This window comes from Lucilia sericata, unplaced genomic scaffold, assembly GCF_015586225.1.
Source record: "Lucilia sericata isolate MDLA Ls3-8-SP2 unplaced genomic scaffold, ASM1558622v1 Contig000242F_arrow, whole genome shotgun sequence".
Classification (NCBI taxonomy): domain Eukaryota; kingdom Metazoa; phylum Arthropoda; class Insecta; order Diptera; family Calliphoridae; genus Lucilia; species Lucilia sericata.
The window spans coordinates 459,962-477,513 of NW_023994269.1; the positions used below are offsets into that span (position 1 = coordinate 459,962).

General features: G+C 28.2%; 1 protein-coding gene across 1 annotated transcript; it reads right to left on the minus strand.

Moving 5' to 3' along the window:
• Nucleotides 1-7,988: 7,988 nt before the first annotated feature.
• LOC119602589 (MIT domain-containing protein 1) lies at nucleotides 7,989-9,787 on the minus strand. Its single transcript, XM_037954180.1, has 4 exons — nucleotides 9,605-9,787; nucleotides 9,264-9,502; nucleotides 8,383-8,582; nucleotides 7,989-8,318 (listed from the first exon to the last, which is right to left on the minus strand). Exons 1-4 carry the CDS (start codon nucleotides 9,717-9,719, stop codon nucleotides 8,171-8,173), a joined length of 702 nt encoding a protein of 233 aa, XP_037810108.1. The 5' UTR covers nucleotides 9,720-9,787; the 3' UTR covers nucleotides 7,989-8,170.
• Nucleotides 9,788-17,552: the final 7,765 nt, after the last annotated feature.

The following is a 17,552-nucleotide window of genomic DNA, read 5'->3' on the forward strand; positions in this document are numbered from 1 at the left end:
ATCCTTTTGGCAAACGCCACAACAAGTAAGTGATGAGGTTGATTGGAATAATTAGAATTTGTAATACCCTACATTTATTTATTAGGGGTTTTAAACTCCGGTATAGTACTTATGAAAGTGTCTTTGAACAAAGACGGCAATAAATTAAAATTCGTCAAAAATAATTTATTTTAAGAAAATAATCGACTAATAAAATATCCCCTCCGTAAATTATCAGTTTTTTATTAAGGGGATTCTGAAACACGTGTGAAAACATGCACAAACTGTATTATTTAAAACTTTAAGTTTGCCAGTTTAAATAGACGATATATTAGTGTTGTTCAAATGCAATTTGTGACAAAATCAATGGAAAATCGATCGACAGATTGCATGGTTTTCGTGGCTTTTAATCTTTTAAATGAAACCCATTATTAGTTCCTTCAAAAAACCATGTTGAATTATATATTTTCTATTTTCTTATTTCACTAAACTTGTTTTAAAATTTATTTTTTAATGTGTAACAAATCACTATTCCATCTATAATTTTTTACGTCTCTTAGTTTTTCATTATTTAATTTTGACCGCCTATGTAAATTTAATCAGTACGTACCGAAAAATGCAGTAATAAACATTCAGATAAAAAAATATTTTAATACTTACGATTTGGGATTGTGACTTTACTTCTTGTAGTGACATCACTTTTTGACATTGTGCATTTTATCGTATATTTTCTTCTTATTTTCAATGCGATATTCTTTCTAACGCATTGTACCACAAGGACATTATTTTTATCTTATTTCTATAATAATGGTAGTGCGATTGCCACGCATGGAATGCGAGAATGACAATTTATTTACTACTATTATTTCTCCAACTGGTGGTGAGTGAAACATCTGCAAAAAGACCACATATAGTTTTTTATGGAGGCGGCCACTTGAACCGCACAAGTATCACCACTAGATACTCGAATTTATTGTCGAAAGGTCGGATACTTAGTATGTTCAGTAAGTGAATGTAAGGTAAGAAACAGGTACTCATTCGAGATGCATACTTATACAAACATATATTTACTTTGGATATACGAGTATCGAGTTCATACATATGGATGTATTTGGATTTTGCACGAGGGTTATTTGAAGGACAAATCTAGCTATAAGTCGACAAGTTTCAAAATAAACTGACCAGCAATTTTTTATCCCAAGTATACTTCATTAAAGTATTGAATACGAATTTGGTCACAGAGTTCTCTATCACATTATTTTCGCAATTATTGAACGAACCTCGAACAATAAAAATAGTATTTTTAAAATACACATTGCACTGTATATACATACATATTTATGCATGTATGTACATACCGAGAAAAACATCTTTAAATATTTTATGACTTTTACTATTTCTGAAATATCTGTAAACAAATTATCGGATTTCAAACATAAAACCCGATAAAAAAGCTACTTATCTGAATTTAAACCAAATTTCTTCTTATCAAATACATATGTATTAAAAAAAAGTAAATTTTGAAGTTTACAGCGAAAAATAGCCTTAACACAAAAAATAGCAGACATTTTTGAAAATAGATACAATTATATGACAAATTTTAAAACTACCCATATTTTGAGTTATGCCAGTCTTGTAGTAAATGAGCGATATGTATTCTGTAATATGCATCATTGTATGATTGTGAGAATCTGAAATACGGAAATTCTAAAAAGTTTAAATGGTCATAAGTTGTATATTTAAGTACATTTAGATGTCCTTTTTTTTTTCTGCACTTGTGCACAATTGCAGGTGAAAATATAAGTTTGGCAATTTTAACTTATAATATTTTCAATACTTATTATTGCTGCTAAGTTGACCAACAAAAAAAAAAAAAAAATAAAAACGCAAAAATATACACACATACACATGACTTTACAGATCAACGCACAGTGGTATAGAAAAAAGGGAAATAAATCGGTTAGTCTGATTTATATGAAGTTTTACACACATTAAGGGGAAGTGTTGTCGAGTTTATGTCTTGAATTTGGAACTTATGGACCTAGCTATAAAAATAGCTATAAATTATCTCTAATAGTTGAGGAGATATCAGCATTTGAAAATTAATTTGTTTTCTGACTGCAGGTCCAAATATTTAACGATTTGCCACAACTTTTTCTGTTGGATTAAAAACAAATGTACATATATATGTACCATGTACATTGTACATACATATGTATATCAAATAAAGAGGAGTTGTTTAAAATCAGGACAAAAGATAAACTGAGACAAAAAAAATTTGTGGAGCGATACCATTTTTCTGAAAGGTGCAGAGGAGCATAACAAGAACCAGTTTATGAAATTTCCTAAATGTTGATTTTAAGTTTAGAACGCTAAATTTGAAGCCTCGCTAACGAGACATGTTATTTAAGTAACCTGGAGAAATATGTGCATTTCTCCAAAAAACGTATATTGAATGTATTACAAAACGGATCTTGATTTTCTGAAAAAAAAAATAAATTTAAAAAAGAGTTTTTTGAGAGACCATTTATGTTTATATCGAGCCCTTTTCGCACAAAAGACGTAAACGACAAAAACTAAGATTTAAAGGAGAGCATTTTTTTTAATTATCTTCGAAGTAGGACATAGCATTACTGCAAAACTCCGTTAATATATATTATTATATCTAAACTATAAGATGCAATTTGTTTCGATTTTATATTTACGCTATATCCGATTTTTTTGTTGCTTACTTCTTTTTGCCGAGACAAATTTTTATAATATAAACAAAGTGGAGGCGGTTACATCTAAATTCTCTGTTTAAAAAAAATATTTTTTGTGTATATCTTTATAAAATTTGTATACATCTGAAATTTAAGAGTGTAATAAATATTATTTATAAGATTTTGAGATGATCTAGCGATACCCGTTGTCAGAGCGATGGAATTCTCCAAATATGCTCATTGATGACAAACATTGTTTGGTGTTAAAAATATAAGTGCCCCTGGAATATAGTTAAAGCATTAATAAATATGTTGTTTATGTAGCAATAGCTATAAAATTTTGCAAAAGTCAGTTTTATTTACCTGTAAATTATGTTGGGAAGTATGAAAGATATCAGGCAATATTTGACCCTAGCCTCCATATATGGATTCTTTAAGAAAATGACTTTATGACCATAGCTGACTTAAAAATATCAGTATAGCAACGAAATTTGATGTATGATGTTGTTTTAGGATGAGTTCATATGTCCCTCATACATAAAATAAGTTTACAGTTAACAAATCTTTCAAAAATTAAGAAAGTATGATAAAATTCTACAAAAATGATTTGTTTTTGAAACTAATCACGCGTTTAAATTATATAGACCTCGGTCCACAATTGACCAAATCCCTCGTTAAAGGCCGTATTCTAAAATCACCCAGATATCCACATTAATATTCATACATGGTAGTACAATTCGCCATATATCGAATAAATAAGTAAATTCTGGTAGTATCGATTCATTAAGATTTCATATATATAGGCCCGCCTTCCGAAATCCACAAACTTACAACCAAATATAAGAGTTGGTTAAATGGTAATAATATAAATGCAATGTAATTAGTAATTAGAATGAACTAAATTCATTAAAAGTTATAGAAAATTATAAATTTCAGCACATAAATTGCAATGGCATAGTAATAATTATATGAATTTATAACAATTGTACTCAGATATGTGGCATTTCACTCACAAACAAATTTAATACGTTCATTTGTTCAAAATTTTTCTATAGTTTAATATATTTTAAAAGAAAATTTAGACGTAACCGACACCTTGCTGTTACAAAATTCATAAACAGAAAATAAATGTGTACTTACGTCTTTTTTCTTTTTCTTGTAAAGTTGAAACTATTGGATCTATAGCTACGAAATTTTCAGAGATGATGCTAATAGACCTAAATTATAGATTTCTATAAAAAATGAAAATCGAAAATTATGTCGCTTACGTCCATTTTGCAAAAAGGGCTCGATATATTTGAGACGATTTATGTTTATATATGTTATTTATGGCAAATTTTATCGTTTATAAGTGAATTATGGAGTTCAACCTTATTTTTAAAAGGAGGTTTGTACAAGGACTAGGGATAAATGAGGTTCGACTATTACAAAAATCGCATAAATGAATTTGGTATAATTCATGATACTGCTGAATTTTGTAATTAAATGGAACTACGGTCTTCCCCATACAAACCCCTTCAGCTCATAACATTAATTTATTATTTCATTTATATTAATTATCTTATTGATATTAGTATCACGATTAAAATTGAAACAATCCCTTATTGAAGGCCCTATTCCGGCCTTCAATAAGGGATTGTTTCAATTATAGACCAAGTTCTCCCGAATTATAGGTTTTGGTTCATAAAAACTTTTTTGTGTCGAATTTCATCATAACTCCGACATTTTAAATCCAGTTATGAGCGTTAAAGTAATTTTCTGAGAAGCACCTCATATGGGTTTAGGGTGAATTAGGGATTTATGTTACCATAACACTTGTATACATCGAATTTTATTGCTATCATAGTATTTTTAAGTCAGAAATGAGCGTTAATATCATTTTCTGAAGGGTACTTTATAGGGTGTAGGACCAATTGTGGACCTTTGTCGGCCATAAAATGAAAATGATTTTTGGGTACATAAAACTAATTCTTGTATCATCATCTTGTACCATATTTATGACTGTTTAATCTGTATTCCGGGGGCCATTAGTATGGCGGCTATGTGAACACGTTGGCCGATATTGCCCATTTGCAATACCAAACACTGCTTATCAATGAGGAATATTTGTGCAAAATTTCAGCTCTCTAACTTCTCTCGTTTATTACCTATTACTGACATGGCTAGACTGTCTTAGAATTTAATAAGGACGCATAATATACATATCGTCACCTGAAACGCAAACGGCCCTAACTAACCAATAATTTTATTGTTGATGTATTGCATCAATCAAACATATGTCCACACAAAAAATTGGACTCCTCCGACCAAAATTAGCGATGTCATTGACAAAAAACAAAAGGCCCTATCTACAAAAAATTTAAATATTAAAGGTAAAAAGTCCAATTTATCCATTTTTATATACGCCATTGTTAACAATTGTAAACAATTTGTTTATTTACTACAAATAAATCGCGATGATAGAAACAAATTTTCCATTTTCAATAGTTTTTTTTTTCCTGTAAAATTTTAAAAATGTTAGATAGGGCTGTTTGCGTTTTAGGTGACGACAAGTACATACAAATATACTTTTATGGGTCTAAGACCAATATTTCGATGTGTTTCAAACGGAATGACAAAAACAATATACCACCCATCTTTTTTGAAGGTAGTTATAATAAAAGATTTTTCCAACAAGATATTCATATAACATTTCTATCTAAGGACAAATAAATAAATAAGTTATAGACTAGAGAAGACAAAATTTATTTCAAATAAAGTACCATTATTTAAATAATTTTACCATATAAAATTATTTACGCACATTCCTATTATCCGATTGGACTAAAAATTTACACCAGCCAGTTTTGGACACTAATTAGACCCATCTTAGGAAAATCGATAATCTGCATTTCGATTACGTTTACGCATTCAGTTACGAAATGATCAAAAAAAGGTATTACAACAAAAAACTGAATCGTAAGAAAAAGAAGAAGCAATTCCATTTCGTTTTAATGCTTTACAAATGTGTGTATTCTGCGTTACGATCGTACCTACTTTTTTGTAAATTGTTGTTTATGTGGCGGAGAGTCGAATCGAAATGCAGAATACCAAAGTTGCCAAACGGAGAAAATTTCGATTCAAATTGAAATGCAGAATAGGGCCATTATTTCACACCACCAATATACATACATATGTAGATATATCCGAAATGCAAACTTACCTTTGTGCTATTTGTATAGTCAGACCTTGAATTTACAATTAAATGCCACTCAGTTTTAGGATAACTACTGACTATCATCATTCAACAAACGAGCCAAACATTCTGTTATACCTTCTTAGAAATATCCTTCGATTTTACTTTTTTCGAAACTAATGTTTTTTATTATAATGGCAACTTTTTATTAGCCAGCAGTACAAATACAAAAATCTATTTTTGCAACTACACTCTAAATTTTAATTTTTCTACTATTGGTACTAAAATTCATGGGGTCAATTTTACGATTTTTTTGTTGCGTTTATATGAGAAGAAATAATTCAACTATTAAATTGGTCTTGTTGAAAACATCGCTGTCATTGTCTCCTCCAAACATTTATGGTGGTCAAAAACTAGTAAAAATTAAAACATCATTTCAATGACTTTTTATATGTTCCTTTATTTTTTTCACTTTATTTACACTGAGGGGTGGAAATGTGCGTTTGTTATTTATAATATCCCAGTAGGATTTTGAGTTAACTTAAAACTAACTTATGGTTAACCACAAATGAGTCAGAGGTGACTCAAAAGCTAACCATTTTGCTTATAAAATACTATTCAGTTTTTCAATGTGATGTCAAAGGAACGAGTCAGTACTCACTCACTATACATCAGTTTCAGTTAACCAGAAGTTACCTCAAGATGAGTTAGCTTCTAGTGCATAAATAAAAGATCAGCTGTGAGTTACCTGTGCAATTTTCTTATATTTTTATACTATTTTTAACAAATTGTTAGTGATTATAAATGCGTTCAATATGCAGCAACATTTCCTTCCTATATACACCATTATCTGTGTCTTATATTCCTGAAAATGTTAATTTAATAATAATAAACTCATTTTTCATTGCTGAAACAAATTTTCATTTTCATAATTTCATTTTTTCAATACAAATTGTTTGACAAATTTGATACGAGTTTCTATTTTATTTTTTATTTAAAATTTTATTGAAATGTTTGTTCATTTCCTCGATCATTTTTGAGTTACTTTGAAGCTAGTCATAAGAAGTTATCAAAAAGTTAACTTGATTTTTAGTTAACTCACAAAATCCTACAGGGATATAACATTATACATAGGTATGTATGTTATATTGGTTCGAAAGCTTTTTACTTACAAACTCATATAACACTCATTTTAATTGAAGATTTTTGAAGGGAATCGTTAATGTGGTATCAACTTTTACAATTCTTATTTTAATTGTGCGATTATCATTATAATTAATTAAACAAAATCTATGACAACTAAATGATTACATGTTGATGTTTAATTCTATAGTTTATAAAAATCCAAATATTTGGATTTATATAATTAAAAATTATTTTTTAAAGTTTTGCTTTAATTCGTAGAGGATAAAAACACATGACACTATTTTACTATTCGGTTAAACTCTCTCCATTAATCTATATAATTGAAATTATTACATATATTAATATATTAATAACAATTAATAAATAAGTATATTAAATATCATACAATTTCACGGCAAAGGCTTTTTCTGTTTTTCATCTAGTTAGAATGTATTTTAATTTTTCAATACACATTAACCCACGTTAACACCAACTCCGGTTAACGATTAACAGGTAGATATTCTGCCGATTAAAATAATTTTTGTATGAAAACTGTCAATTTAACCTTACGATAAAATATAACCAGACAGAGATAATGGGGGTAAGGCATACATAATATCCATATCATAAGCTTATAACACTTTATACGTCATTTTTTATATCATTTCTAAAAAGTTAAATAAAATTTGATTAAGATTGAATTTCGAAAAACGAAAAAAATGTTTCCTTGAAATTTAATGGGGTTTATGATATATTTATTTAATTTCATTAAAAAATAAAAATTTATGATACACCATAAAAGCGCCTCTTAATGACCATTTTCATGATATCAAAATTGCATATCATTCCTTCCTAACAATTAAAACACTTGCAATTTAGCACAACCTCATATTCAATTTCCATAAAAATATCATTGTTTTTAAAATTAAACAAAAAGAGTAATACTACTGGCGCCCACCGGTTGACCATAAAGCTTTTAATCAATAAACAATGATGACATAAAAAAATTAGCAATATTTGAGAATTTTTTATATTATATAGAAAAATATTTTTGAATTAATATAAAAAGTATAAAAAATATTTACATTTATTTGACCAAAACATACATTAAAATTACTCTAAAAACAATAGATAATTACTTATTTTAAATTACAAAAATAAAAGAACAAACTGAAAAGGAACTCTCTTTTTAAATATTTCCAGTACGCCAAATATCCACATCGGTTTGTAGACATCTACGAAAGTCGTAGTCCCCTAGTCCCAATGAAAATAAGGGATTGTTGGCTTTAAAAAAGTGCAGACCTCGGCCAATTTTAATTATATAACCATTACTCAAACTAAAAAAATAATAATTGAATAGGCAAATACAAAATTCCAATACATAATTTAAAAGAAACTTACACTATTTTTCGATCATGTAAGGAGTTTTCAAATTTAATGCTTAATGTAACGCCACGTTTAGCCAAATCCCCCTTGATCTGTTGGAGTATTTGTTGTTGGTTGGAAGGATTTTTAGGATCTGTTTTAGTTATCAAGGATATGAATGTTAAACCCGAACTATGTTTCACCAATAATTCAAAAAATATTATTAAATTTTGAAACTAAAAACAATCGAAAAAGTAAATAGCAATTTCAAATTATTACAATAAAATTAATCAATTGACAAATTTATTTTAGACTTTATAAAACAGTTATAAAAGATATTAAAGGGATGATTTTAAACAATTAGAATCTGATTTATTTATTTTTCTAGAGCCAATAAATTCTATTTCCTTTGTTAAGGAAATGTTATATACATAAATATTCTAATAGAAATAATTAAAACGCAACTAAACGAAACTGTGTGGGTTCACTTGTTTCCGAAATGAGACAAGTATAGAAAATCTAAGCGAGAAAGAATTAATAAAGTTTTAAGAATTAATTATAGGAATTAAAGCTAAGGGAATGAGTTTGAAGAATTGGTAATTCATTAAAATATAAAGCAATTTTAAATAAAAAAAAAGGAATTAGAAAATGAATTCTTTATTCGAACTTTTTTAAATTTGGTCCAGCTAACGAATGGCCATCGCTAGACTTAAAAGCAAAAAACATGTTTTTGATATCCCTACAGAGTAAGTCGGACTAATGGACAAGCATTAAAAGATGCTATTATGATATTAATAAATAAGGGAAGCCCCTTTCAGTCATAGCTTGAAAGGTAAAAACCTTTAAAAAGTTGTTAAAATACAGAATTCAGTTCAGTAATTAAATGATCAATACGATGTCAATGCAAATTAATTTACCTGATATCTTTCTGTAAGATATGGCTCTTCTATAAGGACTTCCTTTACATCGGCAGTTATGTATTTTCCAAATAGGCTTTTGTAACTGTAGCCAGTAGCGTCTTCATCAATAGGATTATGAGAAACTAATTCACCTTGTGAGACATGCCTCCGAACACGTTCCTTTATTTGTTCAGCTCTATCAATGTACTCTTTAATGCGTTCATAGAAAACTTTTTTCTTGGCCACATCGTTTTCATCTGTGCAAAGAGAACCACAATAACAAAAGAACACCAAATAATTTTAACTTTCCCAATCAATACTACAACGAGGTGATTTTTATAATTGGTATAACTATTTACCATTAACCAATTCCATTAGAATTTGTATTCCTTCTTGATAGTTATTTTGTGCCTCTAATATGCGCCCCGCCTGGTCACATTGCACGGCTTTCATTAAAATTTCTTTAGCATTCATAGTTAAACACAATTTAAATTTAAAATGGGAATAGGTATAAAACGATATAAATTTATTGCAGACTATATTTTTTTAATCTAAAACACTAGAAATAAACGAAACACTTCAATTTGCTTGTCCGCGGCCACAAAAAAATTGCATAAAAGATGTTTGTTTTTCATATGATTTTATTTGTTTGAACGATAATTTATTTTTAACGCATGCAATTTTTTTTCTTTCTATTAAATTTTTCAATTTATTTTACGTTTTTTAAATAAAATTACTTAAAATTTGATTATTTATCAAAATAGATTTTATTATTATTTTGATTTTTAAGCACTTTTCTTTGTTGTCATCATCTGTTTTTTTTATTTACGAACATATTTTGTAAAATCAGTGTTACCAGTTTGAGGGATTTTCCCCTACAGTTTGCTGAAATATTCAGATGGGAAAAAATAAGGCACTTTCAAATCTTTGGTACTGAAGTGATTTTTGTTACAATTCTACTGACGCAGTAGTATATTTTCCGAGATCTTTTTTGTAAACCAACTATTTAAGTTGTTATATATGATTTTTTTTTAATACAAAACGACAACTTATGCTTCACAGTATTTAATAACACGGCAAAATTGAAAAATGTTACATACATATAACACAAAATATGTAGTAAGACATATTATAAAACTTTGCAATGTTTTTATAGGAAAAGTAAACAAAATAGTCTGGCATCTTTATATATCATACAAGCAAAACAAGAAGAGCTAAAAAAGTACAATGAGAAAGAGTATGATAGGAAAATAAGAGAAAAAATTAACGCAGCTGTTTAGTGTTGTACAGAGAAAATAAATAAAAAATGACACAAGACAGGGTTGTTAAACATTCATATTTATTTGTGTGGATTCGTACATTATTTTTCTATCCACTATCAAAAAAAGATAAGATAGGGTATATTAATTTTGGTATTCCGTTTAAAAAAAATGTTTTGAAAACAGTGAACAAATAGCTATACAAACTCCTAGGACCAATAGGTGAAAAGTTAAACTCATTTGAAAAAAGCCAGTATGACCAACATAGGCCCTCTCTAATTCCGGCAGTTTTTGACCCGTAGAGCTGAAAATTTGTGTCCTGGCGCAAATTTCATCCGTTAAGAAAAATCCACGTCGGTCCCAGAGGGTTTATAAGATAAGATTTGACCGAAATGTTATGAAAATATAATTTTAATGGCACAATTTTTAAAGAAATTAAAAAAAAAAATCCAATAATTTACCCAATTTTACAATTTTCAATCGATTTCCGGCACAGGTTCCCGTTATCCGATTGGGCTAAAACTTAACACTAGTTTGAGCTAATAAAAAATATTAACCACTACTAATTTTTTTTTAATTAATTATCATATATTTTCCAATTGTAGTAAATTTAATCTGTGTATACATATGTATATCCAAAATAGAAAAAAGCATGTCTTAATAGAAAAACATTTTGTCTTTTTGATTTAATTTCTTCTTGTATAAAACTACATAATACAAAATCCGCCGTTTTTTCTGTTATCCAAAGTAACGCATATTGTTAAACAAACCACTTTATTTCCTTTTCCGGTAGCAAAAAATTCATAAATGTATCTTTTGAAGACTTTCAGCTCCACACACACACTTACTGAATAATAGAATTTAAAATAAAAAAAATCAAGGAAATAAGAGTCCGTTATGGATACATGTTCTACTATATAATGTGGATTGGGCGTGTAGTGAAAATAACCAAAGACAGCAACAAATAAATCAACAAAAATAAATGTAACCTACTGCAACGAATTTTTACCTTTTTTGTTGTTATAATTTTGGTGGGTTGTTGTAATTTTAAATACAATTTTTGTTTTTAGCCTCAAATTAAACGAAGGCCAGTTCCAAGCATGGAACAAAACTCTTTGTGACGGTTGTGTTGTTTCTGTTTTACAAAAGTCAGACATGGTTTGTAAATTTTTGTTTAGAGAGTTTATGGTTAAGGTTTTGACGATTTATGGTAAAAATTTTCAGAAGCAACAACAACGAACACATATTTGAATGTACAGACACATAAAAAAGGGTCCATGTTTTTAAATTTCGTTATTGTAGTTGTTTTTGGGGAATATACATAGATATATACATACAGTATACATAATGTATGTCGGAATATTGCATAGATAATAAAAGAAAAAAATGCTTGGTTATGTCCGTTGTAATTCCAATGATATGAATGTATATACATACATTTAGATGTTGATATATATTTTTTCTATTATTTTACGTGGTACTCGTATATACATACATAGTATGCTTGCATAGGAAAAATTAGTTTTTTTTTTGTAGGAACAAGCAAACAATTTAAAACAGTTATACACAAAAAGTACTAAAACCAACAAAATTTTACATATTATGCTACTTTTTGTCGTTAGAAAGTTGTAGTGGGGAGGGTATATTGGGTTTGTGCTCATGTTTGTAACGCACAAAAATATTCGTGCTATACCCACCAATCTGAGTCGACTTAGACATGTCCGTCCATCTGGCTTTTGGACGAAGCCTATTAAATATGTGCATTATTTTACCTTGGCCTCATACAACAGAACCCCCGAAAAGGGATTTTGAGGTCATAATTATGTAAAATATATCATGATAAAAAGCTGCAAAGAACAATGTATTATACAAGCATTGATGACCTTGCCAAATTTCGTAATGATATTTTGATTTTGACACCTTCCCCCTTCAGAAAATGATGTGAATGTCCACAATTTACTTGCAAACACTAATATAGCGATGAAATAAATATTATATAAATATAAATCAATGCACCAAATTTTATCGGGATCGTACAATGGATAATTTTATTAATTTAAAAGGGGATATATACGAAATTCGTCTATAACTTACTTAAAACATCGGAACTAAGATAATATTTGAGGCAAATGCTTTATTGTAAAAAAAATCACATTTAATGTTAATAATTGGTGTAGAGTATCATACTATACTATACTATATATATATATATATATATATATATATATATATATATATATATATATATATATATATATATATATATATATATATATATATATATATATATATATATATATATATATATATATATATATATATATATATATATGTATATCTACAAGGGGCGTCTTACAATTATAAAGCTTTATATTCGTAATACATATGTATATGTAAATGGGTTTAGAGCATGTTTCAGAATATTTTAGTAAAAAATATTTTATTTGAACAGGAATCAAAGTAGTTTGTATAATTTCAGATATAAAAATTCGTACAGGTTTTAGGTTTTGTAGCCAACTATGTTCTCAACTGTTAAATTCTTAAGAAGATATTCACTTTTGAGTATGTTATTGATCATACTCAAACCATCCTATTTGGATTGCCGTAAGGAGTAAGACTGGACTTTAAAGTTCTTCCTAAGGTAACAAGTTATAGTTAAGTTTGAAATTGGTGTAAAATTTTCAGTCTTAAGTAATTTTCTCCCCTTATTGAGAACTGTAAAACCGTACCTTAGCATGACCTTTGTGGATTGTGCTAAAGGTGCTAAAAAAATCAACATTTAATGTAAATCTCCTATTGGTTTTAGTTTTAGCCTTTTAGATTTTTTATTTGATAAATACTGTTGAATATACTTCTTACGTACATACATACACTGAAAAAAATCCATGCCTAAAATATACGAAAAATGTCGTACATTGTTCGAATCGTTCGTTGTTTCGCACCACGAAATTCTTTCGTAATATATACGAAATTTTACGAAATATTTTAGTATAATGCAAAATATTCTTGAAAAAATTAATTTACGTAAATCGAAAAAATGGAATTTTGAATAAATATGGTAAAATTTACGAAATATTAATTTATGCAAACATTTTTGTTCATTTTAAAGTAATTTTTCTAATTTTAGTTCAAAATTATTTTCCACACTAATTTTTAATTTTTTTATGAAAATAATTCGTGAATAATATTATACTTTTTCTTACATTTTATAAAAATGTTGTAGTTTTATTTAATCATAATATAATTAATATCATTATGTTTAATTACGCTAAAATTTAAGAAAAAAATATTACGAAAGGTTTTCGTACTTTCGTAAAAATAGAAAAGGGTTTTATTAAATAATATTTCGTATTATACACGAAATTTTTGTAAATATTACGAAAATAGAAGTTACGAATTTTTTTTTTTTTGTAAAGTTGAGCATGGATTATTTTCAGTGTACATATGTAAATTGTAAACATGTAAATTGTAAGTTGAAATAAAAAAAAATTAAATAGAAATTTTGGCAACATTTTTACTTCTGTTTACATAATACAATGTCCACGTATAAAATTCAATTTCAAAATTTTCTACATTCATACTAGGGATGTAACGAATGCTCGCTTTCACATATGCGAATTATTCACATACTTTCGCATTTTACATTCGAAATCGCTTTTGCATTCGCGAATACTGTTTCTAAGAAAACAAAACGAAATTTTTTTTTTTGTTTTAGTGCCTCTAGTTTGGCAGGAAAATGGACTTTTATGTTTTCACTCAAAAATCGATTTTTGGTGGAATAATAAAATTATCACAGATTTTCTTTCTTTTTGACCTAGCGCCTCTAATTTAGCCAGAAAGTCCAATTTTATGTTTTCACTCATAGATTCGGTTTTTGTTGTTTTTAAAGTGATCGCGGATTTTATTTCTTAGTTTTTTCACTCAAAAAATCGGTTTTTGATGATAAATGATAGTGATCACAGATATTCTTTCTTCTTGCCCTAGCGCCTATAGTTTAGCCAGAAAATGGACTTTTATGTTGTCACTCAAAAATTCGGTTTTTAGTGGGAAATTAAAATGTGATCACTGTGATCACTTTATTCCTTATTTCTTTCTTTTTGCTCTAGTGCCTCCAGTTTAGCTAGATAATAGACTTTTATGTTTTTACTCAAAGATTCGGTTTTTGGTGGATTTTAACGTGATCACAGATTTTCTTTCTATTTGCCCTAGTGCCTCTAGTTTAGCCAGAAAATGAATGTTAAATTAATTTGAAATGTACTATTTGCATTCGCTAAACTGGCGTTCGCAACAACCCTAATTCATACACACAACACACAAACCGATGCAAATATTTCCGCTTGTAGGAATATGGAGTATATTGTGGGGACAAAACACATTTTTTATGAACCGCCATAACTGTTGTTGATATGTTAATGTCCGACCACTTGTGTAAAAACGTACTGGTTGCAGTATTTTCTATTTCTACTTATTCCGATGTCGGGTTGTACTGACCATTCGTAACGGATTAGTGTTGTTCACTCAATTTACAAAATAAGTTTGTATTTATTTTAATATTTTTTTTTGCATATTTTTATCAAACATACTTGAACATTTGCATTATGAAAAAGAGAGCAAAAACGACAATGACAAGAGGGACATGAAAAAAAAAAATAAAATCAATTTGTAACGATTTAACTGTACAATTGTGATAAGTGTAAATAGCATATAATATGATTTACTTTAAAAAATGTTTTCGAATTATTCTACAGGAAAATTAATTTTTTTAACCTGCTAGAAAGTCCTTGATTGAAAAGGAGAACGGTAGTGTTGGGAAATTGCAGCTTTGTTTTAATGGAAAGTGTATTAATAATGACAGCATTCGGAGGAAGTTTTACTAGTACTGTCTAATTTGTTTAATTATTATTTTAAATGGAGGTTTATAGGTTCTCATATGCTCCGTTCTATACATGGTTCTATATTATAGAAAATTCAAAAAGTACCTTTTGAAGAACGAAAAAGTACTAAAAACTCCCCTTTATAAATTTTTATTTACTTCGGGCTATATATGCTTAATTTTTTGTTCAATATTATAGAAGTCAAAAAGTACCAGTTAAAGAACGAAAAAGTAGGTCTCCTTTAATAGATTCTCTTTTACTCTGGGCTTTACATGCTTAATTTCGTGTTTCAAGGTTCAATATCGATTTTGTTTGGATGGGTTTTATTTTGTTCATTAGCGCCTAAAGCTAAATTTGGCCCAATCGGATAACAGAACGTATTGTTAACGAATTACTATTTATAGATCTACATACTAAAAACGAAGAAATAATAATACTCATATTCTGGTCGTAATTAAAAAAATAATAATAAAATGTTCCCCAGAGGGATTTTGACCAGCTGAACAGGTGGATTGAGAAAGTGTTTCTCACTCCAGCTGTTTAGTCAATTCTCCATTAACTAGTTCTTCTATTATATCTTTGTTAACAGTTTTACAAAAAAAAAAAATAAATCAATGTCATTTCGAAGAAAAAAAATAATTGGAATTAAGCAGGGCTCGAACCACTGTCACTACCAAGTTATCTATCTAATTTCTATAGATTTTTTTCAGTGGATCTTATTACATTCATTAACATCTAATTTTATTCATTATGTGTTTTATACCTTTTTGGATAAAACATTTTATGTAAAAGATAAAATTTGGTCAAAATTTTAATTGCACAATTTTTGAACAAATCAAAAAAGTCTTATATTTACCCAATTTTACGCTTTTCAAGCGATTTTCGGTACGGTTTCCAATTATCCGATTGGATTCAAATTTAACAGCATTAAGTTTTAGACACTAATGAACAAAAAAAGGTATATAGTTTTTGGATTACTATAGAACTTGTATGTGACGAATTGTATCGTTATGTCGCCATCTTAAAGCCTGTTATGAGCGTAAAACACACTTTTTGAAGGAGATCCTATATGACAGATGTTGATTCCTATAAAACTTTGCTATTGTGGAATTTTTTAAGCTCGTAATGAGCTTAAAGTTATTTTTATGAAGTGAACTTATATGAGGAGTAGTTATGACCCGGCTCTTAAAAAAACCTAGTAAATATATCCTGTTTAATATAATAATTGGTTTCTAAGCCAATAATGAGCGTAAACGTATTTTTTTTGAGAGGGACTTATATGTGCAACAATCTTCATAAAGCTTAGAAGATAGATTGGATTTTTTTAGCCCGCTCAAAATTCAATCTAGATCAATGTTACCAAAATTATCCCAAATTATGGCTTAACAACATTTTAAAATTTTAGTTGCAAAGATATTAAATGCAACTGATATACATACATATATATCAAAGTCTTATGAAATTATGCGTATACATATTACGTACATACCCAGCAAAAACTCGGTAATGGGTTGTACTTCCATAACCACTTACTATTCAATTACTACTACTTACCGTCTGCATTACTTAGAAGTACTCTAGTAATGACTTTCTTATAATCTGATATAGAAGTACTTTATTTTCGGCTTTGTCATTTTGTTTGCACATTTTATTTAATTGCGTTTTAAGAATTGTGTTTTACAAAAAATAAAAAAAAAATGAGTTTTGTATGTGAAAACCATTATTTGACGCGCAATAAAATAGCTAAGCAGTGGTGCAGAACATTTGACTAACAAACCGAAGTCCATGGTTCGTATTCTAGCTGGCTCTAAAAAAAACAAAACAACTTACTCAACAACTGTTTTGTAAGAGAAATTGCAAGTACTTCTTTGACTCCCTATTTGTAAACGTGCATAGAAGTACTTGCCTCCAATGACATCGCCGTGTTAAAATATTGACTTAAAATGCTAATGAAGAAGTAGTGAAAAGAGGTTTTATTAGCTTTTTAACTCATTACTTTTCAATGTAAGTTTTTCCTGGGTATGTACGTCTTTATGAATTTTGAAAAATTAAAATAAAATATTAACTAGATGGTATTGGAAAATCGGTGAAATTTTATGATATTTAATATGTAATTATTTCAATTACTTACATTAAAAAGGATCTTTTTGTCCTCAAAAAATATTGACGTAAAA